Source organism: Corvus kubaryi, unplaced genomic scaffold (genome assembly GCF_017639235.1).
Source record: "Corvus kubaryi isolate FWS band 111438036 unplaced genomic scaffold, C.kubaryi_AGA036_p1.0 65000, whole genome shotgun sequence".
NCBI lineage: Eukaryota > Metazoa > Chordata > Aves > Passeriformes > Corvidae > Corvus > Corvus kubaryi.
Window position 1 is genome coordinate 183,909 of NW_024581681.1, and position 26,921 is coordinate 210,829.

A 26,921-nucleotide genomic window follows, 5' to 3' on the forward strand; every position below is an offset into this window, starting at 1 on the left:
GCTACTCATTTAAATGAGATATGTAAGTTTCCTAGTTCAGATAGACTCTCATAAATGTGAAATTCAAAACAGATCCAAATTTTACAAATTACACAGTTTTCAAGTTCAGTTTGTGGGAGGTATGGTAGTGAAAAGGGTCAACTCCAAGAAATAATAAAAGCTCCTGATGTAGTCTATTCAAAACATTATATCTATTGAATGAATCACCCTAAAACCAGATCATTTTAAAAGAACAGACTATTTACTTTAATTATGAATAAAATTAGTTATCCTCAGAACTGAAAAGCTTTATTTGGGTTATTCACCACTCAGCAGTTGGATAGATTTAGATGTGATTTAGAAGGGGGATGGTATAAATTTTGGGCAATCAAAAAGGGGAATCCTAATTTCTGAACTCTGTATACTGTGCAAACAGTATGGTTACAGTGGATATTATTTTTGAAGTATGGAAATGCCCTAATGTCTTTAACTGACCTGACCCTTCATCAGTCATTTTCAGATGGGCTTTATTCCATTCAAGAAAGGGACTATCATGGAGTAAGCCCCAAAATAACAAAGTTATAAACAGTTGACCTGATTCGTAGAACATTAGAGCCTGTCATGTTAGGTTCATAGGACATTCAGTCTCTTCATATAGTACAGTGCTCTGAGGTTCTCAGAAATTAAATATGAGAAGCCTATGGCACTGTACTACTCATTCAATTTATCAAAGATAGTTTTTCAAACAGCTGTATCACTTCTGTCCTGAAAGATGGCATGATTTTTCTCCTATGGTACTGATTTTATTTCTGACAATTATTTTATTTTGTTAATTATTTTTATTTTTATCAGAGTATTTTGGCTGCAGGAATGCATCCCAACACCCACAGATGCCATTTAGTGCTGAAATTCAAGCACTGTATGCCTACTGCCAGAGATGACACCCACTCACTAGGAATATTTATGCAGCTATATGGGCACGGCCAGAGCTGCGAACATACCTCATCCTCAAGAACACTCTGCCTTAACATTCTCAACAGCTGCTCTGAGTCATAGCAGGCAGGCATTCTAAGGGATTTCACAATGCTTCAGGGCAGAGACTGGTTGTATCTCCCTATCTGAAAAGCTCCAGCCTGCCCAGAAGAATAGAGAAGGAAAGGAGAAAGTTGAATATATCAGCCTGAAAACAAGGAATAACCAGAGATGAAAGAGTTCTTTCTTTCTCAGTTCTATGGTAGTGATCCCCAGGGCTAAAACAAGATGCTCTTCACTTGTTTTGTGCCCTCAGTACGGTTCCTATGAAGTTGAAACCAACATGCATTGCAAGACTTCTTTTCCCACATTTTCTGTCTCTAAAAGGTGAATAAAGTGTATGGTGTAATATTACGTTTTTCTAAGGAAAGAGGAGAAGACGTGGAGTGGCTTCTTTCTTAAATGTTGGTTCTCTTGGTTATATGTATAAGACAAGATTAATACCCAAAGAGAAGGTTTATTAATTGTGTTCTAAAAGTCTCTTAGCTACTGCAGAACGTGATTCTGAGCCTGACTACAAATCAATTGCAGAGAACGCAGGATAGGGAGTATTTTTTAATATTTACTGTTTTGTAAAAGTAATGGTTTTCTCAAAGAATTTGTTGCACTAAAAGAGGTGCATATAAATGGAGGCAGATCATTCATTATCTGCTAGAAGAAATCAAAGCCTATTTGCCATTTATGTATCATAGAAAGCACTAGATTTGCACACACTGCTATAGGAGTGTTTATGTTTTAGCTCTGTTCTTCAAAATTAAGCTGGTGTTTGGTTTCTGGATACACTTTTCCTTCTCCTCAACTGAAGCCCTGTCATCCTCAGTGGAAGGAAGGGATTTGAAATGCTTTCTTATTACAGGCCACATTTCCTTATGGGTATGTCTGGATGGACCACTGCAGTTCTTTGCAGTCACCCAGACCACCTCCCTTTCCTTTACATGTTCTGTGGTGGAAGCCACCTAATTCTGTTTGGTATCTTATGTTGTCCTTGTGGCAATTACAGCAGCTGTGTGCGTGGTGATATATTGTACTTTGGTATTACATGAATATTTAATCAAAGTTGGGGCTACCAGACCAGTTTCTATAACAGAATAATAGAACCAGTTTCTGGAACAGAGAAGTCATCCTGAGGCATGGCAGTGTGCCAGATCTCAGTACCATTGAGAATACATAAGATGTGGGAACTTCTAGCACACGGAATGGTGAGAGTCACTGAAAAATCACTGTCTTAGTAAATGCCAGCATTTTAGTGGAGAGAGCAGTACTATGCATGGAATATATGAGTATGCACCGCCACTGCCAAAAAAAAAAAAAAAAATCCTGCCTCTAGCTTTATTCTACGTACTGCTTTCCCACTGAGAATCTTGATAATGGAAATGTACAAAGTTATCATTAATAATAGCGAATTTCATGAATATAATCACTGCCAGTACATGCTTAGGATATAGATGAGTTACACAGTGTATCTCTATCATTGATCGTGCATGTAGGATCCATTAAAATTTAGAAAAAAAGTTTTCAATGATTAATCACATTCCAAACACACTGTGAATATAATGAATATAAATAATGTGTATGAAGGAGAAGAAGTTGTTTAAGAAACATATCTTTGTTTCTGATCAAAACAACAGAAGAGATATCATTTATCTTATTGCCTTTAGCTTTGAATCAAGTCTTATAATTTTGAACAAATTAACTACAAACTGATAAGACTGCAGTGCTACAGGTGTGCAATTAAGGCACAAAAAAAAGAGGGTTTATGAGACTCGGAATGTTATTTGGAAGTTTTAATTGCCTTTGCAAGCTAGGGGAAAGTTCATTCTGAACATTTTGCTTATCTTCCAGGAAGCATAATTATGTCAGAAGAATTGCAAGATGCTTTAGATAATATTTATGATGCTAGAATTCCAAAACTGTGGTTTAGGATTTCCTGGGAGTCAACTACTTTAGGATTTTGGTTTACTGATCTTCTTGAGAGAAACCAGCAGTTCAGCATCTGGCTGCAGGATGGCCATCCAAACCAGTTCTGGATGACAGGATTCTTTAATCCACTGGTAAGTTTGCCATGTTGACCTTTATAACTTCTGAGTAACAGAATTAGACCTTGGGAGGACTTCAAGCTGACTTAATATTGACTATATGAAGGGTAATCTATATTAATTTTTTAGCATAAATATAGGATAAATTATCTTCAGTATCTACTGAAGAAATTTTTGCTAGAACAAAATAATGCTACTGAAATGATGAAATGCATCTTTGGCTGCTTTAATCATGAGGAAATTGGGTAAATACGTGCTTTCACATTTCAACTTAATCTTCCCTTTTTTACCTCTTCTGTTACCGTGATCTGTTCTTTATTTTTTGCATGAAAATCCCTCTGAGTACAAAACAAGATAAGTTCCAGAACTCTGACATAGGAAGAAGAGATTTGGACTTGGTTCTCAATCCTTGCAAATCAGTTCCTTGAAATGGAAGGTTTGTTATTCATACCACCCCAGAATTGTGCCAGACATGGTCTGCAGAGACATATAAAAAATACAGCCTCTTGTCTGCACCATCTAAAATAAAAACCTGGCATGAAATGAAACACAGAAAAAGGAACAGCTGAGAGCAGAGTTAAAAAAGTAAAATATACATACCTAGATGATGTGTAGTTTCTCTGCAGAGCTATCCACATCCATTAAAGCTTTTTATGATTCACAGATGTTTGTGGGAAGTGTGAGTTGTGGAAATGAGTCATTGTGAGAGTATCCAGCCAACAGGTTTCTATGAAGCCTCAGGAAAGAACTATTTTAAAGACCTATTTTAATCTCAGTACTTGTTAGCAATGCAAAAGCTAGCTGAAACAGCTGCCTAGAATAGAGAAAGCAACAGTGCCAAATATTCTCTAGGACTACTGCTGGGAAATATCCATCTATCATCTATCCTGTGTGTGTCAGCTGTCTGCCGGTACAACTTTATAGCATGGAAGGGGGTTCACAGAATCCCCGAGCAAAGGGTTCTCAAGTGCGAGGGAGAGGAGTAGGAGTTCTAATAAAATGCTTGTGCTTCCATACTTGGTTTGCTAGCAACACACTGATGGCAGCATTCTAAAATACTTCAAAGTAACTTTTGCAATGATCAGGCTGGATGCAACAATAACAGGCTTTTGGCTTTGTTGGTGTTTGCTTTTGCACTACAGATGAGCAAGAGCTGATACAGATTTTGTACTGGACATTTTAGCTGGCTTTTTTGTGCTCTGGGGTTCTGAAATTTTGCCAGCCCAAATTGGGCATCCTACATTTTTTTGGATCCATATAGCTGGATTTCTGAAAAGAGCTGCCAAATAATCAGTGTAAAATGTCCCCAAACAAATTGTGATTTAATAGACCATAGTAAATGAGAAAGCCTCTAGAAATACAAAAATTACACACTTCATAACCCCTAGTTCTTTAAGTCCCTAAATACATTGTGTGCAGAGATTAAAAAATTTATTTGCGCTGACAATCACAAGCTTAAGAACCAGACAGTTATTGTTGCAGTCACCACTTTCTGTAACCAAGCCTGTGGGAGTGGCTCATTCTAAAAGCAATTCACCTGAGCAAAGACTCATTTTCTTTTTAATTAACTGTTATTTTGTTAATAGTCATATTGCTGTGTTTGAAATCAGTATTTCATATGTTAAAAAAATTGATTTTCGTCTTCTCAAACAAGCTGAGGTGGTGAGGTGTTAGTGCTGCAGTTCTAATGGCTTGTTTGTAATACCTGAGAAGTTGTCAGAAAAATCCTTTCATTTGTGAGATGAAATGCAGCTCCTAAGTCATTTGTCTGCTTGCATATATCTCACTGTTTGCTTTACAGTCAATGGATAAATGCCATGGATAACACAGGGCAATAAAGTAGATTTATAGCACTGGGAAAACGAGGCATTCTGGCAATAAAAAATAATATAGGACCAGTCTCTTGGACTGTTTATTCACTAGGATAAATTCAGTAATTTCACAGAAGTTAATCTTTATTTTTGGTGATACAAATGAGGGCTGGCTCAGACTTCTATGTATAAGAAACCTGATTCCCCTTGTGTGTCTGCATGGGGCCAAGATAACTGGGGTGAACAAAACAAGAAATGCCATGAATTTTCTTCCCTCCTGGAAGTTAATCTGATGTTACTGGAGTTTTTCATCAAAAATTTGACATTAGGCATTTCTCATTTCTACCTCCCAATTTCCATTTTGTGGCTGACACTGGTTTATTGTTTCCTTGTTTGCATCTCTGTATCCAGTTCCTGTCACTTGTCCTATATATAGATTTTAAGCACTATGAGGCAAAACTGTCTTTCTGGTTGTGTAGTACTCAGCATAATGAACCCTCAACCTACTTCTACGACCCTTAGATGCCAAAGCAATGCGGATACTAATCCGAATATGAAGTACAATACCTCCATTCCTCAGTGCCCACTTAGTTCTAGCAAACCTGCCATAATTTGCTCAGTATTTGCAAAGTGAATAACAAACAAGGAACCTCCATAGTAAGGTAAAGGAGAAAATATGATTGTGAGAGCAATAGACTTAACTGATTTCTGTATTTTTTGTCACAGCCTCCATGGGTGCCTGCTTTTCCTTCACTAGAAGGTTCAGAGTTAGTTCGCATGAGTTGTTTAAAGGCCAAAGGACAAAGCTTTAGCAGGCTTCAGTGAGCTGGACAGGGAGAAATTCAGGAAAAGGCAAACACACATATACAAAAAACCCCCCAGAACCCTAACCAACCAACCAACCATAAACAACCAAACCAAACAAACAAAGGATTAAAGGATTACCAGAAATTGAAGCAAATATCATGGCAAGTGGTTCATTATGTCCCTGACAAGAGGGTTTTGGGGTGAGCCAAGCCCTCAGCTGTACAGTGGCACCTCAAGCTACTTGATTCTGTCTTGCTCTTTGTTGTGCCATTCACCCACTCTGGGACACCCAGCTGGGCCTCCAGCTCACAGCTGCAGTCTTCAAATGCTGTCTAGGATTCATTCAAATGAGCAGATAAGCATTAAAAGTCCCACTGCAGAAAGTGTATAGGTCCTGCCATGTCTGTAGGAATAATCTGCTATCTAAACCTTATCCCTGAAGACAAGTCACAGCTCTGAGCTTACTTTTATTCCAGTGTTTCCATGGTGCCTTTGAACTGATTCCCTTAATACAGTCATTGCTCTGTCCTCTTCAGGCTCTTCTTTCTTTAATATTTCAGTTTATCTGGGATCCAGTAGCCCTCTGGGGCTTTATGGCAGTGAACACTCCATGTATTTTAAACTATTGGTTCTAGCATGTTTCTACAAATTAAAATTCCACAAATTACTGCAAGGATTCTGCTTTCATTTAATAGTATTTCTGATAGAAGAATTTGGCCTTTAATCCTGTGTCCCTCAGCTATACGCTGGAGTTCTCATCTACTTCAAACGCAATTACAATTATCTGTGCTATCACAGAAGCTCTTTAAAACACTTGTCCTGGGGTCTCTGGTATTATATTAATGAGAAACAACCAATGTAAGTTAACAGAAATACCTGAGTTCGTGAAAGTCATCTCACATTCTCATAACTTAAAGGGTATTGCATGGCTACAAAGTGCTTGGAGCACTCCAGTCCTATCAGCCAGAGGTTGGCCCCTGGGTTCAGTAGACAGTTTGCCAATGTTCCCACATCTGACTTCTTTCCATTCATTTGGCCCTAATGGTAGGCCAACAGAGCACCCTCTACTGTGAATATTGAAGAAAAATAAAAACTTTTTCAATTCCCTCATTGCTCCTGATTTCTTCCTAGTGGAGCTGTTGGCTCATTAATTCTCACCTTTGTGTGTTCCTCATGTGTATTCCTATGTTGTTGCAGTAGATAAAGACTTTTCACTGAGCACAATGTCAGAGGCATTTCAGTATTTAATGGCATGATTCTAGCTGGTATTTCCTTTGTGTTCTTATTTGTTGACTGAAAAGCATTTTTTACAATGTCAGTATAAGAAAAGGTGAATAATATAGCCAGTGTTAGAGGAATTAGAAATTACCTGTGTTTGGAATCTCTCAAAACACATGAATCTGGCAGCCCTATGAACCTCTCTCCATCTGGTTGGTTGTAAAAAAGGCATGTGAGGTGAGTTATACAGGCACTTCTGATATGTTAAATAAGCCAACGTGGGGGCTTCTTAGCACCAACGTGTGCACGCCAATTATGTATGGATGCATGGTGCTGAGAAAATACAGAAAACCATTGGATTTACACTACCAAATTTGTTTTATATGCACATGAAATTCTGCGGGATGAGCTTTCATACAGCTGATGTCACATCGGGAAAAAAATGTTGTAAATTGTTTAAATTCAAGGCTTTTTAAAAAATCCTCTGTATCATATTCCTGTGTATCTCCTTAGGGATTCCTAACAGCCATGAGGCAAGAGACAACTCGCATGAATTTAGCCAAAGGGTGGGAACTCGACAGTGTGGTTTTGTACAGTGAAGTGACCAAGATGATGAAAGAGGATGTTGTTGGCCCTCCTCCTGCTGACATCGGTGGGGTTTACATACACGGCCTGTTCCTCGAAGGGGCAGGCTGGGACCGCAGGAACAGTAAGCTGATCGAGTCAGCACCAAAGGTAAGGATCAAGTGAGTGTAACAGGCTGTGGCATAATGCAAGTGCTCAGGGAAAACCAGGAAGTATGCTGAGTGCCTGCAGCAGTGGTTTCACAACAGGTTTTAAGAGGGTAACCAACACTAGTGGCGCTGGGAAGAGGAAAGACTCTTTACCCACCAGAAGTGAACAGAAAGGCTTCTGTCAGAAAATTAATTTAGGATGCATAGCACTAGAGCAGACCAGATGCTGGGCTTCTTGGCTTCAGGGGCCCTAGCAGCACAGTTATGTTTGAATAAAATAGTGCAACCTGTAGTCAGTCTTCTTTTGACTGACCAAGGGGGACCTTATCAAAGCTTCCAAAGCCCTGGGCTGGATTTGATATGGAGGTCAGTGTTTTCTTGACTAGAAATCCCTAGTGTTTGTTTTATAATATGAGGAAGAGTATTAGTTCTGGGCTTATGCTCAGTTATCCATGCATTGAGTTACATTTCGCTGATGTGACTAAGCAGATTTAAAATCTAACTACGGAGTAATGATTAGATACTGTAGTCACGGTCCAGGGAAAATTGACGTTGTCTGCACTGGTACACTTTTTCCAAGTCAGTGCTAACTGTCCTGGAATTGGAATTGAGGTAATTCCTGTCCATAGGTAAAACACTTCTGTGTCTGACTGAGAGAAAAGTTTTCCAAACCAAACCTTGCCAGGTGTAACTTCTGTTGCTGGGTTTGTCAAAAGACCCCTTCAAACATGGAGTTTACTTAAGTGCTCTGGAGTGTTCAGCAAGGTTCCATGTTGCTCTTGGATTTGGGTCTGTTTTATCCCCTGACAATGAATACTTTATCTTGGTGGAAGACCTGAGGGGATCTAGCTTGGATAAATACCCAAGAGGCACCTTGGATCTTAGAAGCTTCACTGTCAGCAGTGCAGAGGTAACAAGGAAGGTTGCTGGTTCCAGCTTGGTTTTTGTAGCTCCAGTCCTGCCATTCAGGAAAAAGGAGGTGGGGTAAGAATGGGAAACATCAGTGAAAGGGGCAAAGGAAGGGAAAAAAGACAATGGTTGCTGTCCCTCCTAGAATCACCATGCCATTTTTCCATCTGCCTCCACAGCGTGCAGTTTTCCAGATTTCTACTGCTTTCCTTTGCTTCCACCAGACTTCCTGATGGCTGTCGTCCCTGAGCTGCCACAGGCTTAAAGTTAGTGTCAATGCAGTAGTGAGTGTAAGACTTGAGTTCTCACATGTACGTCTGCTGAGGTGCTGGTGCTTTTGCTGAAGGCCATCACTGAATCTAGTTCTGGCATTTAGAATTCAGGCAGCCTATTCTGCTTCTCTAATGCCGAGCCCTGTGTATGTTTTAACATTCTCAGGTGCTGTTCACAAGCCTTCCTGTAATCCATGTGTATGCTGTTAGCACAACAGCGCTGAATGACCCCAGGAAGCAACATGGAAATGTGTACTCCTGCCCTGTCTACAAAAAGCCTCGGAGAACAGACCTGACATACATTTTCTCTTTGTATCTGAAAACAGTGCAGAATCCTGATCATTGGACTTTGAGGGGGGTTGCAGTGCTCTGCAGTTCGAAATAAGGACAGACAGCTATGAAAAAATGAACCATCAAGTAGGATTAAGCTGCAGCCAGTATGACTTGCATTGTTATTGTCAAAGTGGTGGCTACCTTCTCACAGGAGGGTGGGAATTAGCAGGTGACACATAGAGATTATTTTAGTTGCACATAGATCAGCTTACTCTGTTCACAGCAAAAATACTAAATTTATTTATCCTGGGAATATCAGAGGGAAAACAGCTGCAGGTGTAAATTTGGCAACTGTTATAAAGCAAGTGAGAATATAATCACCTAACTTGCTCATAATGGAAGCACTATGTAAAAAAGTGCTTGTGATAGTGACAACTTCTCTGACATCTTATGGTGGTTCTTTTGTAGATGCTATCTTTCTTCTTAATACAAGAATTTTTCATAATATAATTATTTTCAAATTCAACTTTGTAGTTAAAATCTTATAATCCATAGCATTAGTAAAGCTGTAATGGCAAGATAATTAAATGCATGGTAAAGCATTATGTTTATCTGCATATATTTCAATGCACAGTTCCTTTGATTTTGCATTTGTAAACTTGCTGGGTGGTTTTACTAATGGCTGCGACCATTTTCTTGAACAGTCCCTTTTTAATGTAAACAATCATAGAAACAGGAGTGTTTGTCTTTGCACAAGAAGTGCCCTTTGCCCCTATTAACGAATTTCTAAACTTATATCCACTTATAAGGAAGGTGTGCACACCCCCCATTATTAGCAGGAAAAAACCACATCCGAACACCAGTTTGGCTCTGCTAGTGCTTGTTCCATTTGCATTAGTGCCTGAATCCTGCAAACTCAAACCTCTTAACTCCTTTTTGTTCTGTATTTTGCATCAGTTTAGTTTAAAAAAAAAGAAGCCAACACACAGGCCACACTTCACCTGAAATGGTTGAAGTATTTTTGTGTTAAGCACCACTGCTGTCTACCCTGTAACTGAAGGATGATTGATACTTCTCTTTTAATAGACAGGAAGCTATTGGCAGAAAATGTGTTTGGCTTTTTTCACTAGCACAAATTCAAAGCAAAAGAAATTTTTGTTGGGTGATATGAAAGAAGGACTTGCAGTCAGGACTTTGTTAATATTTTTTTTCTCCGTGTAAACATGGAGATTCATGTTTCTCCATGTAAACACTTTCAATTTTTTATAGCAAGTATCTAAGAAAGTAGTTCATCCCTTCCCATAACCTATTTTACTCTGCAGTTAGCAATTGTGGGGCTCTTTCCATGAGGAAGTTTGATATTCACACTCACACCCACAACGAAGTACAGAGTGCCAGCTTTCTTCTTGGAAAAGAGCAGACGGGGACAGGGTCCTTTCTTTCCTCTGAGCTAGGAGCAACAGTGCCGGCAAGATTATCTTTTCAAGTGAAACCAACTGTTCAAAAAATATACACCAGACCTCTCTGCAGTGCAGCTGTATGTCAACCAATTTCATTGAGAATTTTGTTTCTGAGAAGGCTGAAGGATTTGGCTTCATGATCATTGATCTTGGAAATTATGAAAAAGATGGGGGAAGGCTTCAAGCAGCAAAGGGCTGTGCTGCTACACAGAAATTGAGGTCGCAAACCATAGTGTTTTCTGCCTTTATGAAGGAAAATGGAGTAATTTAACTTTGATCTCTTGGTACATGTAGAAGTCAGGTCGGTAACACTGATAGTAATTTAAAATAAAAAGTGTACATTGAAGTACTTTGCACACCTGAAGAACTCGCTGCTTGCTATGAAAACAAATCATCCTCTGCCCAATTGAAGCTAGAAGTAAACATTAAAAAAATATATATTTGATAGAGGTTATATCTGGTGCTACATTATAAGCTCCATGGAAACTGCATCACTTCTTTTCTTTGTCAAATAAAATGAGAAAATTAAATGCTATATGAAGAAAATCTAGAGGCAATGATGTTCTAGCACTTAGTGTTCTGCTGTATAAAAATGCAAAGAAATAGCTTATTTGAACATCAATGTTTTCATTTCAATAACTAAACCCTGTTTATCAGTTTAGGAAAACGCCAAATCTTGCAGAACAGAATGCAGGCCATATTACTGAAGAACCAGAAAAACCATACAGTATTTCACTGAAGATAGCCACAGTTTTATACTGAACTGAAGAAGAACATAAAGTCACTTTTTTCCAGAAAGGCTTCTTATCACTAGCAAAAAACACCGAACAAAACCATCAGTGTCTCCTATAAGCAAAACACTTTCTTTCCTTTTTGCATGTGATTACAGTAGAGTGGAGATGAACAATTTACTGCTGACAGAAATGTGTTCCTTTCTCTGTCTCCTTCTCTTGCTCTATCCTGCCCTTCCACTCAGTGGAGTGCTTCCAATCTGACAACATTAATTTGATTTGAAATGTCACTAATATAGTAAAACATTGACCTTCCCCAACCAGTGTTCCCCTAGTTACTATTGCTAAAGCTGTTTCACTTCAAGCGGGATGTACACCAGACTAAATGAAAGAACTGGCAGGCAGAATACTTGAAATCAAACTAATTATATTTAAATGATACATTAACAATTAGCCGGAAGTCCTCAAACAATGTATAGAGATAACCAAGTTATGCTCTTCTGTTAAAATGAATCCCATATATTAAATACAATCATACAGCTTTTGGCAGTATTGTACAAGTTTCACACACATAGTAATGACTAACATTGCTTTAGATAAGTGCTTTGAAGGCAACTCCATTGAAGAATGAAGAGAGCAATACAGTCCTGCACCCCCTGTCAGTGTAGCAGTCGTGTTTACAAACGTATCTGATGTCAGGGCACTGGCTCCCGAGAGTTGCAAATAAACAGCATTCCATAGTCCAAAGGGTGTCTGTCTCATAATCCCTGAGGCTGTGACTGGTCAATAATGATGATGATAAGAAAAAAAGAATTGGGTTATGGATTGGCTCTGTACATCTGTGACTTTATAGAATAGATTTTAATTGCAGTGAAGCTCGGAAAAAGCACAGAGAGTGGAAAACAAAACAATTCCCTTGTCTGGTCAGTTATGCTCATAAACACTATGTTCCTCTGTAAAGAGTAACAGTTTTCTAAAAGCTCTCAAGGAAACCGTAATCATAATATTCTAATTTTTCTCTCTATTTATCCAGAACCCATACATTCATCTTATTCCACTTCTACTGCTTCATATCATTGCCTTTCTCACAAGCTCATCTTTCCAAAACATGAATAAGATACCTTCTTCCCTTTTCTTCCTGCTGTTCCATATTTAATGTATCTTCTTTTTAATTCTTACTCCATAAGTGCACAAAACACATTGCTTACTTACAATGAACCTTCCTGTTCCAGAAGTCTGGAAATAACCTGTAGTCATTTCAGGAGCTTCTCTTTTCCACTGAGAAAAAACACAATTTACTCAAAGCCCTATAATTCCTGCCACATTTTTTCACACTGTGGGTAAAACAGGAATATGCTCTTCCTGCTTTTTCTGTGAGGGCCCTTAAATGATAATATTTGTACAGCTAAACTACATTTTACATAATTCTTCCTTTTGCTAATATGAAGTAATAGATTTGTTACTGTTTTCTGATTAGATGAGTTGGTATAAGATAATGGAAATAAATTTATACTGTTGTACATAAAACAATGAGAGTGATTAGGCTGTAAAGTGACTGCTAGATCAATCTTGGAAATGCAGCAGATTCCTATCTCCCTTTGACATTTGGGTTAACGATGGCTATCGGCACACACAGAGACACAGGGGGAGCCCCTTCATTCAGGCTTGACTTGAATGGCTTGACTTTTGTCAGGAAGAAAGCACTACAGACATCAGTGTGGATGGCAGAACAACACCAACACGGTTTGTGATATAACACAAATTCACACATTTTTCTAAAGCTGAGTGAGTACATACTGTGTTCCCTCTTGCTCAGTGAGGACAGTATGGTGTGTTTGCTCATTGACTCCTTATGCTGATTGCTTTAAGTCTAGCAAAGGGACGTCATCATCACCTCCTCCTCCTTCTTTTCTTTCCTGCTTAAAGACGACTTCTGGGATCGTCACCCCTATTTCAGTTGACTGGGAAGCAGCTTTTGTTGCACTGTTCTTGTCTTTCTTTACCTTAGTGATCACTTCTGTGTAAGAGATTTCTTCGGTGAAGGGCTCTGCTGATGGGAGCTCAGAGGTGATGTGTACGCTGGCTTCCGGGATCCCCTCCTGACCTTCGGCTCCTGTTCGTTCTTTATTTTTTTTATGGATCTTGAATGTCTCCTTTGTCGGAGCAGCTTGTGAAATGGTTTTCTTGATTCTTACCCCAGATTGTTTCAGTCTCTCTCCTGACTGCCTGATTCTCTCTCTCCTCTCAGGGGTCACTATCCTAGTTTGAAGCCTGTTTACCTTCTTGCCAAAATTTTGTCTTGTCTTTTGGATATTTTCCCTTGAAAATGCCTTTTTGATGTCATCAATGCGCCTCATGCCTGATTTCTTGAACTTGGTTGCTTTGCTTTCTTCAATATAATATTCTTCATCAGAAGACAGATCATCAGGTGGGAAGAAATCATCCTCTATAGTTTCGCCTGCTGTCATCTCTTTGATAACAGAGAGAGATGAAGGACACTCGGTTTCCTCCTGTGAATGAAAGCAGAGAGTCATGTTCCAGCGTGTTTCAAAAAGATGGTGATTCAATTTTTTTTTTTTTCTGGTTGGCTTGCAATTAATTAGTGGAAATATAATACTGTAACAAAGTAAGGTAGGCTTGTACCATCGTACTCGATCTGTGCATAACACAAATGGCAAAAGAAACCTTTGCCAAGTTCTGTAAAGATATTATATGCAGGATTAAAGATTTCTTTTCACTGTGGCTCTACCTGAAATTAATTAATGCAATAGTCCTATGGGTACTGGCCTCTAATGGTTTTCAGAGCAGACTTGTCTAGGTCTTTTTTTTTTGGGAGCTTATCTGCTCCTCTGGATTGGACCTAGATCCATTATTTCTCGCTGATAAAAGCACACACCCTGTGGACAAAAGAGGCTCTTGGGCTGGTGTCAGCTCTACACTGTCCAAGCAAATGCCTCAATGATATGAGTAGCTTCAGTCTACTACTATTACCAAGACAGTTGTGCATTTTTGACTATTTGGAACTTAGCAAACACTTTCCATTGCTGCCCAGAAGGGGATGAACCCCAACATATCAACTTAGATGTGCTGTCTGCACAAGGGGACAAAGTCAGTAAAGCAGGGAGATGGTTTTTGGTAAACCCAGTAACATTCAATTCACTCAGCACCTGTACCATCGTTGAGGTAAACTTGATTTGTTCCATTTGGAAATGTATGATATTCCTGAGCAAGCACCTTTGTCTCCTGTGGTGAGTTTGGTGGCCTGTTTGGGAATGCAGAATTATATATTTAGATCACACATCTAATGTGTGTCAGCTGCATGCTTGGAAGTGGTGACTATCCTAGACACCTTAGCCCTAGGAATTCATGCAGCCTTTCCAAAGAAAAATTGCTAGAGGCTCAAAGCTCAAAGACATGGAAGACTTCCAAAAACTGTCCACAGTAAACAAAAAATTTGCCTAGAATCAGCTAGTGGTTAAGGACATCCAAAAAAAAAAAAAAAAAGGGATAAAAGCTTACGGTGATGAAGGATTTATCTGAACAGGGAGAATCTCCTAAAAAAGTTGTTTCCCTGATCTGCATGGACAGTACGAATTTGTGGCTCAGTGTTAGTGAGTTACTTCTACCTAGAAGTGCAGTGTATGCAGAGTAGAAAAATTGTAACTTGTAGGAGGTGTATGAGGTGGACAATGCCACCTCCTTCTTCCCCCCCCAGGTTTTTCCATGCACGTGCGTGTGCTATTCCCCCAGGAGGAGCAGCCCTTTGGGGTGCAAACAGGTACAGCAGCTGTATTGCACTCTCTAAGCTGTTTCCCATTAGTACTAACCACTTCAGGTGATTTCTGAGGCCTGACAGTGTCAGGACTCTACCTCAGTATTACCATCCTCATGTAGAAAATATTGAGGCTATGAACCCATGAAATTTTGCTGTGAACTTGTTTCCAGCCAAAAAGATGTCTGTCATTTTTCACAGTGACTCATTAGTAGTGAGTCATGTTATTTTACTGAGTGCTAGAAATACATAAAATAACATACACTGAGCTATTTGACAGATAAAGCCCACTTAAGGGTCTCTCATCGTGCCTTGGCTTCTATAAAAACCCTCTAGTAAAATAGTGGTTAATGCTTAGAAAAAATAGGGACAAATTGTGTTACATTGATTACAGCAGAATGTTATTCAGCTCATCTATCAAAAACAGCAGGAACGAAACTACAATGTTTTGCTAATAACCATCTTCATTAACATGTGCAAATTAACATTAATTATATAAAGACTTCTACATATAAACATAATCTCTTTTTTTTTTTCCTGAAAATTAACTAAAACACAGCTGGATAATAATTCCTCAAAGTTTTTAAATTACACCCCACTCCTTCAACTGAAATGGTAACAAAAATATTTCCAGAACGAATATTCTAACATTTCAGTACTTACAGAAATGAATACAATATGGGGAGATGAATATGCCTTTCATATGAAGATTACTTTTTAAAAGGAGGGAAGGCAGAGAGACTGTTTTCTCTGCAATATTTAAGTTGTCTTCCTTAGGAAGAAGAATTGGTCTGTGCTTTTTGTCAGCTGCTAGATTTTTATTTATTTAACTTTATGTATTTGCCTTTAGTCTGTTAGCTGAAGAAGAGAGCACTTTAGCTTTCATACACACATTAGAATTAAAAGTTATGGACAAGAACATGTGAAATGAAGATCTTGTAGATGAGACACAGAAACTAGAGCTGCAGATCCTGAGAAATATTTTCATTCTCCTACAGACTCGCAGCATAAACTTTGCCAGATCTTTTATTTTCTTCTTTTCCTTGGTGTCTGCACACATCTTGCAGAATCAAATGTAGCGAGGCAAAACATTAGTGTGAGTTTCTATCTCCTCTCACGATTTCTGGATGTTACCGAAGTGGAAAGTATTAGTGCACCTGTCTAGCATGTTAGGAAGGTTTCAGAATAAAAATACGGTGATTTAGTCTCTGTAGGTGAGCTTTTTCATCTGCTTCCTTTCTCTCTCCTGCTCCTAACTCATTTCTTCTTATCACTAGATATCTGTGGGGCAGAGAGAAGAGAGGAGCTCATCCTTCCTAAGGCAGGAAGAAGATGCTTTAGTACCAGGTGGGAAACAGATGGAGTCAAAGCATATAGCTACCAGCTCCTTTATAGGCTCACTAAAACCAAAGACCAAACACCTACTGATTTCAGCAGCACAGAACAAAGCCCTAAACTGGGTGAGAGCTTTCTCCTTTTCCTAGAAAGCAGATGGGACTGGGAATAGCAGGACTGGGCAGTCCAATGTTCAGGAAGGATGAGAAGGGAGTTGAGCCATCGATGCTGCTGCTTGCAAGCTTTTTGTTAAAATTCTGCTTAAGCATTTTGCTACGAAGAACTTGTACCTACCACCACCACCACCACCTCATGGGAGGTAAGGGAGGATCTAAAATGAGGACAGGAGATTATTTCACAGTGAAAGATTATACCAAGCAGTCAATTATTTTCAACATGATTTCTTGAGGAAAGAGGCATGCGGTCATATGGGCTGTCTATTGATTAATACATAGGACATGTACTCTGCTTGTCTTGTCTACTGGCAAAGACCAAAGACATGCACAGGCCAGAATCCAAACGCAAATCTATGGAAGCTGAGCATTCCTTTTCCCTTTCATCACTCCTCCTAGAAGGAGTACCTGCAGAGGGTGCTCACACTGGTCCTGGTGTGTTTGTTGGCCATAATTGCTCATTGGCCATAGTCTCCTGAAAAGGTATCCACCTCTCAACACAATGGAAACAGACCTTTCAAACAGAAAAATATTTTTCCTTCTCTTCCAAGAAAAAAGTTGGTAAATCTGTCATGTAAGTGGTTGATTTGGAAGTTGTCTTGGTTTGTACAAGAAATGTAACACACATGCTTATATTATGCATCTCCCACCTTCTCACACTTACATGGCCCCTCCACTAATGCAGAAACATTTGGACATTTTTCACCAATTTGGGAATGGATCTGGGTTCTGACACAAAGAAATAAGTGCTCTTCTGTGAAGCTGGCTCTGTTTTGAGTCATTCTACCTGTTCCCCCAAGCTGACATCTGTTCTGAGCAAACATGCCATGGCTCAGGTACCTTGCATGTAGATCTGAATCTTGTAAGGGGACAAGGGTGCTAAGAAGAGGGCTTGTGTGTTGTGAATGGGTGTAGGAGGAGAGAGGGGAGAAAGGAATCAGATTAGATGTTGTGTTGAAACTGGAAATGTTTTGGAGAAATGCATGGGTGTCAAAGGAAATGAAGCCTGAAAGGAAAAAGACTTCAGGTTTTGTGGTAGCAAAGGAGAGACTGAAAGCACTGGTTGAATAATAAGGAAAAATCCTGGAGACTTTTGCAGTTGTAGTTGCAGGGTAGTTAGATCCACTGCTTAAGAAAAATCTTTAACAGACAAAACTTAAAGGTATGACACCGTAACAGTGCAAGTGCACAGTTCAGGAGTGGCTGGTGAAGCCCATGGCACAGTGAGTTTGCTAAGAAAGCATCTAAAACCTGAATTTTTTTTTCCTATTTTTTGAGTATTTAACCTCTCAAATATGCCTAGCCAAAGAATTTTGGGTTCTTAAGGGCCTGTCTGAATACAAAGTAAACATGTAAGTAACCCTCAGCTTTGAGGAAGAAGGCCCGCATGGCATTGATTGGAACAGATGGCTCCAGGGGCAGAGAATATTGAAACCCAATGAAGTCTGACTCCATCACTGGCATTTTCACCCTCTGCTCTCATTTCAGCTTAATTCACAATTAGAAAATTTTCAAGGGGACATAGCCTGTGTCCTTCAAACCCTCCTTCTGCTCTTCAACCATTCCCTTGGCTTCCAAAATTCTAGCTGCTCAGCACCCATGGGAGGGAACAGTGACCAGTTTGCAGGCACTGCTGGCATCTTGTGACCACAAGGAAGGGATCAAAGCAGTAGAATGTTTTTCCCCATAGGATATAGTAAAGCATTTATGAGAGAAGGCTAATGCACCTGCTCCTTAACCATGCAAAGGGAAAGGTGCTGACTTCTCCACCTCACTGAAACCTTAAAACCAGTAGGTAAATAATCTTAAATGTGGCAGTGCCTCTCATCAACAGTATGAGATTCTCAAGGTGGCAATGCTCAGATAATTGAAATCCGCAGGGGAAAAGAGGCTGTTTCAGAAAGTGCCTGCTTGATAACCCTGCCTGCACAGTCAAGCTCTCCTCCTCTCTGGGAGGAGAAAGGGGGAAATGGCAGAGCAAATTGTTTAGCAATGTCTCAGGTATTTTGCAGCCATGGTGTCCTGGTAAAGATCAGGTTGGCTCTAAAAGCAGCCTTCACTTACTGCTGCACTAAGGAGCCAAAGGGGGCTGCTGGAAGAACATCATGCCTTCAGCAAGGACTGTGAGGCTGGGAAAAGGAAAAAGGGTTGTTGAAAAGATTCCCTCACAAACTAATTAGCTAAATTTCCACTCTTTGGGAGTACAGATGGGATCAATAATTAATAGCAGCAGTACTTTTATTTTCCTTAAGAAAATGTGTGTTTTTCGTTTAGAGCTCACTTGATTTGCTAAGTGATACAGCGACATAATGTCACTGTAAAACAATACTTAGGCTTTAAGTACATCAACACTTTTAATAATAGTTTCAGTAATAATTTTATTATACCATTTGAAAATAAAAAATAATTGAATATGAGGGCAGTTTAATGAATGCAGGCAATTCAAGAGCTTTACATCCCTTGTCCTTCCCTGGTTTTTGGCACATGTATTCTAGGTTTGTATTTCAAAACTCAAACTGGCTTCCAAAGTTGGCAAAGAGAAGAAAAGGTAATACACTCTATTACATGTAAATATTTGCTAGAAACGCTATAAACTGGTTTTGTGCTCTCTTTCCAAATAGCTTGAAAATGTAACTGTAAACAGCTTTAATAATGGCAACAGTTATCAGCTCTCAGCTATTACCTAATTTCAATCAACACTTTAGCAGAACAAAGCTTTTTTAAATAAAAGAAAACAGAAAACCAGAATGACCAATTAATTAATTTTTTATATATCTAAAATAACATATATATCTATGAAATTGTATATTGTATATATATAAAATCAAGACTCAAAATGGTCCTAAAGAAACTGCTCCCAGCATAAGTAGGGAGGAGAGACTGATGAAACTCCATAACTTGGAGTCATTGTGTTGCACATGGAAAAGGTCACAGCAAATTATCTTTCAGCCTTGGGATGTGTGACAGGGAAAGTGCAGGTGACAATTAACATAAGCACAGATGGGTCTGGCTGGTGATCACCGGACAATTCTGAAGCAGAGCACAAAGCAGCAAAATGGTCAAAGGCTACCCAGCGCCTGCTCTGGCACAACTGCTGTGTCTATGACAACTGGTGATGCAAATGATGGGCAGCTTATGAGCAGGAAACTGCATTGCCACAATGTTTTAAAGAAATCATAGAAATTTGCATGTTGAATGAATGATTTGTTATTCAGACTGGTAGCCAAGGTAAACCAGCAAAACATCTTGAAATTGTGCTCTAAATCAATATGAAACCACTGATGAATAACCAATTACAAATCATTCAGTACTTTTACTCATATTCTAACAGTTAAAAGTGAAGCTTTATAAATCTCAAGTGATCCCTTCATTTCTTCTGCAAATATGTCATTTCAGACTCTCTGCCAGCAGGCCAAAAAGCTGCTCAGATGAGAGTGAAATAGGATTATTTTAAAAGGCCACCTAAGAAATTTTATCAAGTAAAGTAGACAGAGAATAAACACTTCAGCATATAAGACTTCACAGCCAAGTGCTGTTGCTTGCATTTAGAATTATTTTTACACAACAGAAAACCAGCCTGGTCAGAACAGTCAACTCCCCTCATTTCTCTTTCCTGAGAAAAGACATCACATCCCTTTTATTTAAACTCTGACAGAAATTCATTAATCCAACCACCAGCATACAATGACTACAAAGGAACTCGGCTCATTCTCCCATTATCGTTGTCTGTAGCTTGCAGCAGTCAATGAGCAACCACTTCCCAGTTACACCACATCAGTGGATAAGCCCTTGGCTCCAGGCTACCACATGCTGCATAAAAAGGATGACTGCAGCTTCAGGGGAAAACAAAAGCTTCACACTTTCTCTGCTTTGCTATTGTTTTATGGAACTAGACCAGGGAATAGCTCTGCAGGTCACTTCTCAGGCTTGCAATCAAACTGGTGAAATCTCTCATTTCCAATTTTTCTGGAAGCCCATTGTAAGTGAAGGAGAAAAAGCATCACAAGGCAAAAAAAAAAAATATTTGGTAATGTTTTGATTCATTCATTCATCACATGGTGACTATTCCTACAAGTCAGCTAGACCAGGGAAGAGTTCTCAAGTACAAGTGAAAGCCAGTTATCAGGAGCTGCTGAACTTGTCTGCCCTAGCAAATGTGTCTCCATATGAACTCATTTCTGGTCAACCTTTTAACTACATGGGGAGAACAAATACTTATAATGTAGAAACTGTATCCAGAAGCAGATGTCTACAACAGGTTGGGGGAATCAGGTTCCACACACTTCCCTCTGCTTCCTTGAAAGGAGTATACAAGCCAAATGTAAAAACATCTGTGTTACTGATGTCTAATGCCTGGCAAGATGAGTCCTGTCCCAGATCCTAAACTTCCTGTTTGTGACTTCACATATTCCTTATCTCTGTTCCTGTGCTGTTTTGATCAACTTTACTCCTGTGCTAAAGGAATAATTGCAAGGTTTTGCTATCTTCACTAGTGCTGAGAATATGAATCCCAACCACATGTCCCCAGTCAAGTCCATTCCCAAATCTGTGCCTCAGGAATGAAGGGTGCTGCCGAACAGCTGGACTTCATGATCTCAAGGGATCTTTTGCAGTCTAAGTGATTCCATGATTCCATTCTAAGACACGTACGTGCCCACAGCAGCCAGCCACAGTTCCTGGTGACAGTTCCAAGCAGCCTCTATGACCACGGAGAAGGGACACAACACAGGAGGCTCATGTTGTAACTGCGCTCCTCCGCTGACATGCAGGGCAACCACAAGGGAAGCCCTGGACAGCTGCATCCAGTGCAAATGTAAACTAAGATCAGCTGTTTCCACCACTCAGTGCTAATAGGTCAAGAAAAATCAATGGCAGCTCTGAGGACAGCCTGTCCCCTGTGAGGATCATCCCCAAGGAACAGGTCTGGGGGCACCAGACCAAATGGTGTTGAGTCAAGTTTATAATCTGGTATGAACACAGTCCTGTGAAATATGCAAGCTATTTTATTTTAGGAACACAGAAATAGCCCAACATCTGGGTTTATTATTATTATTATTATTTTTAAATTTTCCTTTCTCCTCATTCCTTGCAAACATATCACTAAAAACGCAGGTTTTTTTATCTGGTTGACAGCCTCTTCATGAGTGGCTGCTGCACAGCACGGGGCCAGCTCTGCACTTTGAACTGGAGCGCTGGGCTCAACACTGCAAACAAAGGGCTCTTGCGACACTCTCTGACACAATCCTTGGGTTTATTTTATTCTCTGTATTCTCAGCAAAGGCAATTACCTGTCCCAGCTGTAAAAATATTTGTAAGGTTTCTGCCACAAGACTCCAACAAAGGCCCAGTGTCGCTGGTCTCTCGAGGCCAGTATTCTGCTGTCAGAGGTAGTCAGACAATTTGCACCATTTTTTTCCCATTAAGTTTTCACGCTCCACTTCAATAGGAATTTAAGTTTCTTCTCTTCCCATGAGTTCTAGAAGGCAGTTTTGTCCAGACCCTTTTGTCTCCAGGACTGGAGACATCCATTTATAGTTTCAGATCAGAGCTAAAACTACAGGAATTAGCACCATGTACACTCAAATTAGCATTATTCCAGCTGTAAAAGTAATTTGGTTTCTTGTCTATATTTCTTTCTATGAACTGACAGCTTCTAATTTTGAGCACATTTTACTATTATCACACCTTTTCTGTACCAAGATTTTTAATGAAAATATTACACAGATGACAAAGACGACCTTAGGAACACACTTTCAGAAACCCATTGCAAGCTTCGTTTCACATTTCAACACAATGCACTGACACCTGTTGTTTTTCCAGATTATCTGTTATGAGGTAAGATGCCAGGCACATAAATATGAGAAAGGATAAGACCTCCCATGTTTCTGCAAAGCAGAAAAATGATCAAATATGAGCCACCTAGCACAATCTGCTCTGGGTGAGCTATTTAACTCCATGCTACTAAAGATTTTGTTCTGCAGGGCAATTTTTGAGCTTGCCATTCTTATACCCAAATGGTACCAAATTAATGGCAATCTCCTGAGCTCCTGACACCCTGATTTCTACTGCCACTTCAGATGAAAGTGCTTTGACCTCAGGTTTCCAGACTATTGTTCCCGTCTTGATCTCACCATTCTTAGCGTCCTAGTCATTATAACCACAGTGGGCAGGAGAAGATACGTATATTTTAACTTATTTATGCATATTATCAGTGGCATACGCAAGGCTGCTTGTGTGAGCCTCTGCCCGTGTGTGCAGTGGAGCAACCACAGGGAAAAAAATCAGTTGTAACCTGATAGTGTAGGCCAGTCAAGCCATAACCTTACTTGGTTTATGACACGTCCACTAGTTTTAAATGTCAGACAGCAGTGAGTGAAACAAATCCACGTGTCCCTTCATAGAAAGTTGTTATTCATTTATAGTGCTTATGTAGTAATAATAGAAAAAAGGCCAGTAACATGGACTTTCTGGTACCTGTACAGTCCCATTTAAAGAGGGACCTGCAGAACATGCAGAAAAGCAAATGAAACAAGTTCTTTCAGGGTGAAAACAAAAAACCCCTTTAATTTCAGAATAATTTAGTCAGAATGATTTAAACTGTTAAATGTTCTTTGACTTCAGAGAAATGATAGCTCTTACAGCTGGTTATTCAGACTAATCTGAACAGAAATGAGCAGTGACCTGTACAATCTACAACATCCTTTTTATTCCCTGCTATAGTCTCAGGGCACATAGCATTCCAGGGTCAAAGACCTCACTAGAAAGTCTGAAGTAACCTGGCATTTTTAATCATGCAGTCAGCCTAGGGAGGAGAGCTGCCTGCTACCAAATCTTTTCCTCCACCACATGGCCTTCTAAAAACGAATGCTCTCAATTCCGTAATCATTCTGCTTAAGAATGATCACTTTGTCTCTTTTTAATGTGAGGATATCATCAACCCTTTTCATCATTGCTGAGGTGTCTTGGGACCATCTCCTTCAGCCAATGATCCTTTTCAACCTGCCTACTCCCTCCATCAGTGATAAGATCAAAGCTATCCACTTGAAAGAAAACCTTTAGTATTTAATTGGTGTTTTGTTTCTCCTCATATGCTGATGTTCCGGCAAAAGTTAAAACTAAAACTCACATGTACTCACCCATGTACGGATTCCATGGCAGCAAGCCACGGGTCATTGGCCCCATCACAATGTCCCAAACACCTCTTCAGAAGAAAACCTCACTACAGAAGAGCCATCAATCACAACCACAGAGTAAACAACTTGGTTATATCCATTTGTAACGTATAGCACAGGGAGCACCTTGGTTCCCAGACTCCTTCTCATCCTAGCCAAGCTCCAGTCATTCAGGTCTTGGCACTGCAGCAGTGTGCCTGTGGTGTAAATCAGCGGTGTGAAAATCACTGCACTTGTGTGAAAGAGACTCTCATAAGTGTACCTGTGCCTTGAAGTTACAGTGCACTCTTGCCTACCGAGTGTGTTCCAGGTTTTGTGCAGCGCTGCAGTTATCCCTCTCCAGAAAGTGTTAAATGGCGGATCCTAGAGGGATCCACATACCTGCCTCTCCTCTGGGCAAGTGGGAAAAGGTTGTTCAACCTACATTACAAAAGGGATGGAAGTTAAGGAGGGAGTCATTCATATTCTCACTGATAGTTCTAAACCACGGTAGGAAGAGGAAGCCAGAAAGACAACAAAAAATGCTGTTTCCCTTCCTGAAAAGTACCACCTAAGAATTAAACATACAGAATAGGGTGCAGGTCATTCTTGTCCAGCAAAACCAGCAGAGAGATCATAAACACCTACTGAAGGTGTTTCTTAGAGAAAGTATACATTGTGAGAGCCACCTTTTGTATGAAATGCCTAAAATTCCAAAGGCTGTTCTTTACACCTGCGTGTAAATCCATTTTGACCATATGTTACTGTATTTTTAAATAAACAACAGCTCAAGTCTTGCCAGCAGAAAAAATTGCATCATATAATGAATACTGTTTTAAGAACAAATGTTTTCAAAGCATTGATTCTGCTGCAGTCATTATGGTAAAGGCCCATCAATGAAATGACATTATGCCATTAACCAGAGGAGTCACAGAGATTTATTACCTTTAGCTGGAAAATTATTTGCAACCAAAAAGTGAAAGTGCCTGTATTCTATTCCAGGATGATGATGCAGCTTGCAATAATGGTAATAATAGGACAGATTGAGCCTGTACTTTTTACCGAACAACTATAGTAAGTAATCCAGTCAGAAAATCTGGGAGGCACAATTTGGCTCTATATGGTACTAACAGAACACTAAAGAGGTAATATTCCCTACCTTCAGCTTTTTCTCCTTTTTTCAGCTATTTTTTCCCCAGTAGTAGAAAGTGAACTATTTAAGAAAGCTAGGTTATGGAGAAGAATTTGTCAGCGGGTACACGGTGGTGAATAAGCTCAGTGAAACACACGGCTCCATTCATTGCAAATGAAGTTATTTATGTACAAACAGATGCAAGAGTAGGGTGTAAAGCTGAGTGATGGGAAGTGCATTGTGTTACTCATGAGGGGTGTTATTTTCAAGAACGCCTAATGAGGAATACAACCCATTTGAAAGAAGCTTTGGCGACTTGCTGGTAAAAAAGGAGCAACTATGCTTCTGGCAAAAGATCAAACACTCTTACTTTCTGCTGACCTGGGAAGCTGGGAAGTTCCAGCAAAGGCAGGATCAGACCATTAGACAAATGTGTTTCACAGCACTCATTGACAAGACCCCAGAACTGTCTGCGCTGTTTGTATGGATGCAAGCGAGACCATGCTGCTTCATGAAACTTCTTTTCAAACACAAATTTTTTTAAGTACAATGAACATCTTAGAATAAGGTCAGTGAAAGAAACTATAAGATTTCCTTGCCCACTGTGATTGAAAGAACAGTGCTATGTTAAACCATTTCCAAGGTAGAGCATGCAAGGTAGTATTTGTTGTCATGAAGGGTTTGTGGGTCTGAGCTTTAGTTTGTACATATACTGCTATACACTGAGACAATGAAAAAAGTCCCAATTTGTCAGCAGTATGAAAGCCTGGGCAATGATGCCAGTTAAACAAGCCATGCTTTGAAATTAGTGTTAGAAGAAAGTCTGTGTTTCAGGGAGCCTGAAAACACTTTCGCTATTTGCACTTCTACCTAATACGGTGAAAAAAATAACAGAGATGAATGTCAGGCATGGTTTGTATGACAAGATTCACAGGGCCTACCTCATATTACCTTTCAGAGAGGCAGCAAATAGTCCTTGCTGATCTGCAGTTAATCTTACACGACTGGCTCAGAAACCTACCCACACTAATAATAGACCCTGTGTGCTGCTGCCAGTAGGTTCATGCTGAAAGGCACTGGGGAGCACAGATCAACGTCAAAGAAAGCACAAAATAACTCCTATGTCGGACAAACCGCACCTTTTGCTTCATTAACCAGCACCTACCAGAAGTCACCATGGAGGTGGCAAAGAGACAGTACCACAAGAAATTAGGTTCATGGTTACCTGATAGATCACGACCCGGAATTTGTTTTTTCTCAGCATCTCCTCTTGTTTTGCTTTCACCTTCTGCACGCTGGTGTTCTGCCTCTCCACGCGCGCCCGCACCTCCTTCATGGTGGAGCTGACTTTGCGGGTTTTCTCCAGTAACTTGTTCACCATGAAGCCTGTATTGCCATGAGCCTGGGCAAGCTTTAAAATGTCAATCTGTATGGTCTTGATGGCATTTTCCATCTCCCTATGCTTCTCCTCTATCCTCTTCTGGCTTGCCTGCACGCTGTCAACAATGTTGGCGACTTTGTCCAGGACTGTCACAATCGTGTAAGCTGCATCTTGCTCTTCTTCCTCCTCAGTGGCGCTGGAGAGACGATTTTGGTGTGTTTTTTCAGCCTCTGAGGTGAGTTCACGGCGATCCATTTTGCCTGCCTTCAGCCAGGTTGGAGGGAGGCGAAGTTTCGGTGATCCTGCCAGAATGATTCTGGCGCTGTTGCAGGGAGCCAGGGCGACAGCTGGCTCCGGCGATGCTCAAAGTAGGGCGTGAAACGCCGCTCCTGGAGCTTGGTCAAATACTTCTGACTACAAAATATCCACACATGATTGTTCAGATACTTTCAGCAACATGAAACCCCTAAAATTAGGAAGCAATATCTGGAAAGGAACATACGTTTAAAGGGTCACGCTTCTGTAGTGATGAAGTTATTAGTGTTAATCCAGGAAAGTTAAGTAACTTGCTAATTAAGCAGGAAAGCAAACTTGCATATTTTTAAAGATCTACTTTTGTTTTCATGTTACTGGAGTGCTTTCCTCTGAGGGAATTCAAAAAGCAGTCAGGAAAATGAACAGTTGTTTTTTTTCCAGCAAAACAACTTCAGGTCTT

At 39.9% G+C, this 26,921-nt stretch overlaps 2 protein-coding genes across 2 annotated transcripts in view; one reads left to right on the top strand and one right to left on the bottom strand.

Annotated features, from left to right (window-relative positions):
- Window positions 1-9,674, top strand: part of LOC121672841 (dynein heavy chain 5, axonemal-like) — a 145,199-nt gene extending 135,525 nt beyond the window's left edge. Inside the window, exons 70-72 of the mRNA XM_042045748.1 lie at window positions 2,854-3,062; window positions 7,397-7,618; window positions 8,965-9,674. Coding sequence (XP_041901682.1) covers window positions 2,854-3,062; window positions 7,397-7,618; window positions 8,965-9,183 — 650 coding nt within the window. The 3' untranslated portion in view covers window positions 9,184-9,674. The remainder of the gene's footprint in view (window positions 1-2,853; window positions 3,063-7,396; window positions 7,619-8,964) is intronic.
- Window positions 9,675-11,672: 1,998 nt separating this feature from the next.
- LOC121672844 (caveolae-associated protein 4-like) lies at window positions 11,673-26,883 on the bottom strand. Its single transcript, XM_042045753.1, has 2 exons — window positions 26,051-26,883; window positions 11,673-13,772 (listed from the first exon to the last, which is right to left on the bottom strand). The coding sequence occupies exons 1-2, from the start codon at window positions 26,459-26,461 to the stop codon at window positions 13,113-13,115; spliced, it is 1,071 nt and encodes a 356-aa protein (XP_041901687.1). The 5' UTR covers window positions 26,462-26,883; the 3' UTR covers window positions 11,673-13,112.
- Window positions 26,884-26,921: the final 38 nt, after the last annotated feature.

What these genes read in the sequence shown, in the direction of transcription:
- LOC121672844 (XM_042045753.1), bottom strand. Translation starts at nt 26,461, where the DNA reads ATGGATCGCCGTGAACTCACCTCAGAGGCTGAAAAAACACACCAAAAT. An exon ending in TCCGGGTCGTGATCTATCAG is followed by an intron (nt 13,773 to 26,050) that starts GTAACCATGAAC and finishes TTTCATTCACAG; the next exon opens with GAGGAAACCGAGTGTCCTTC.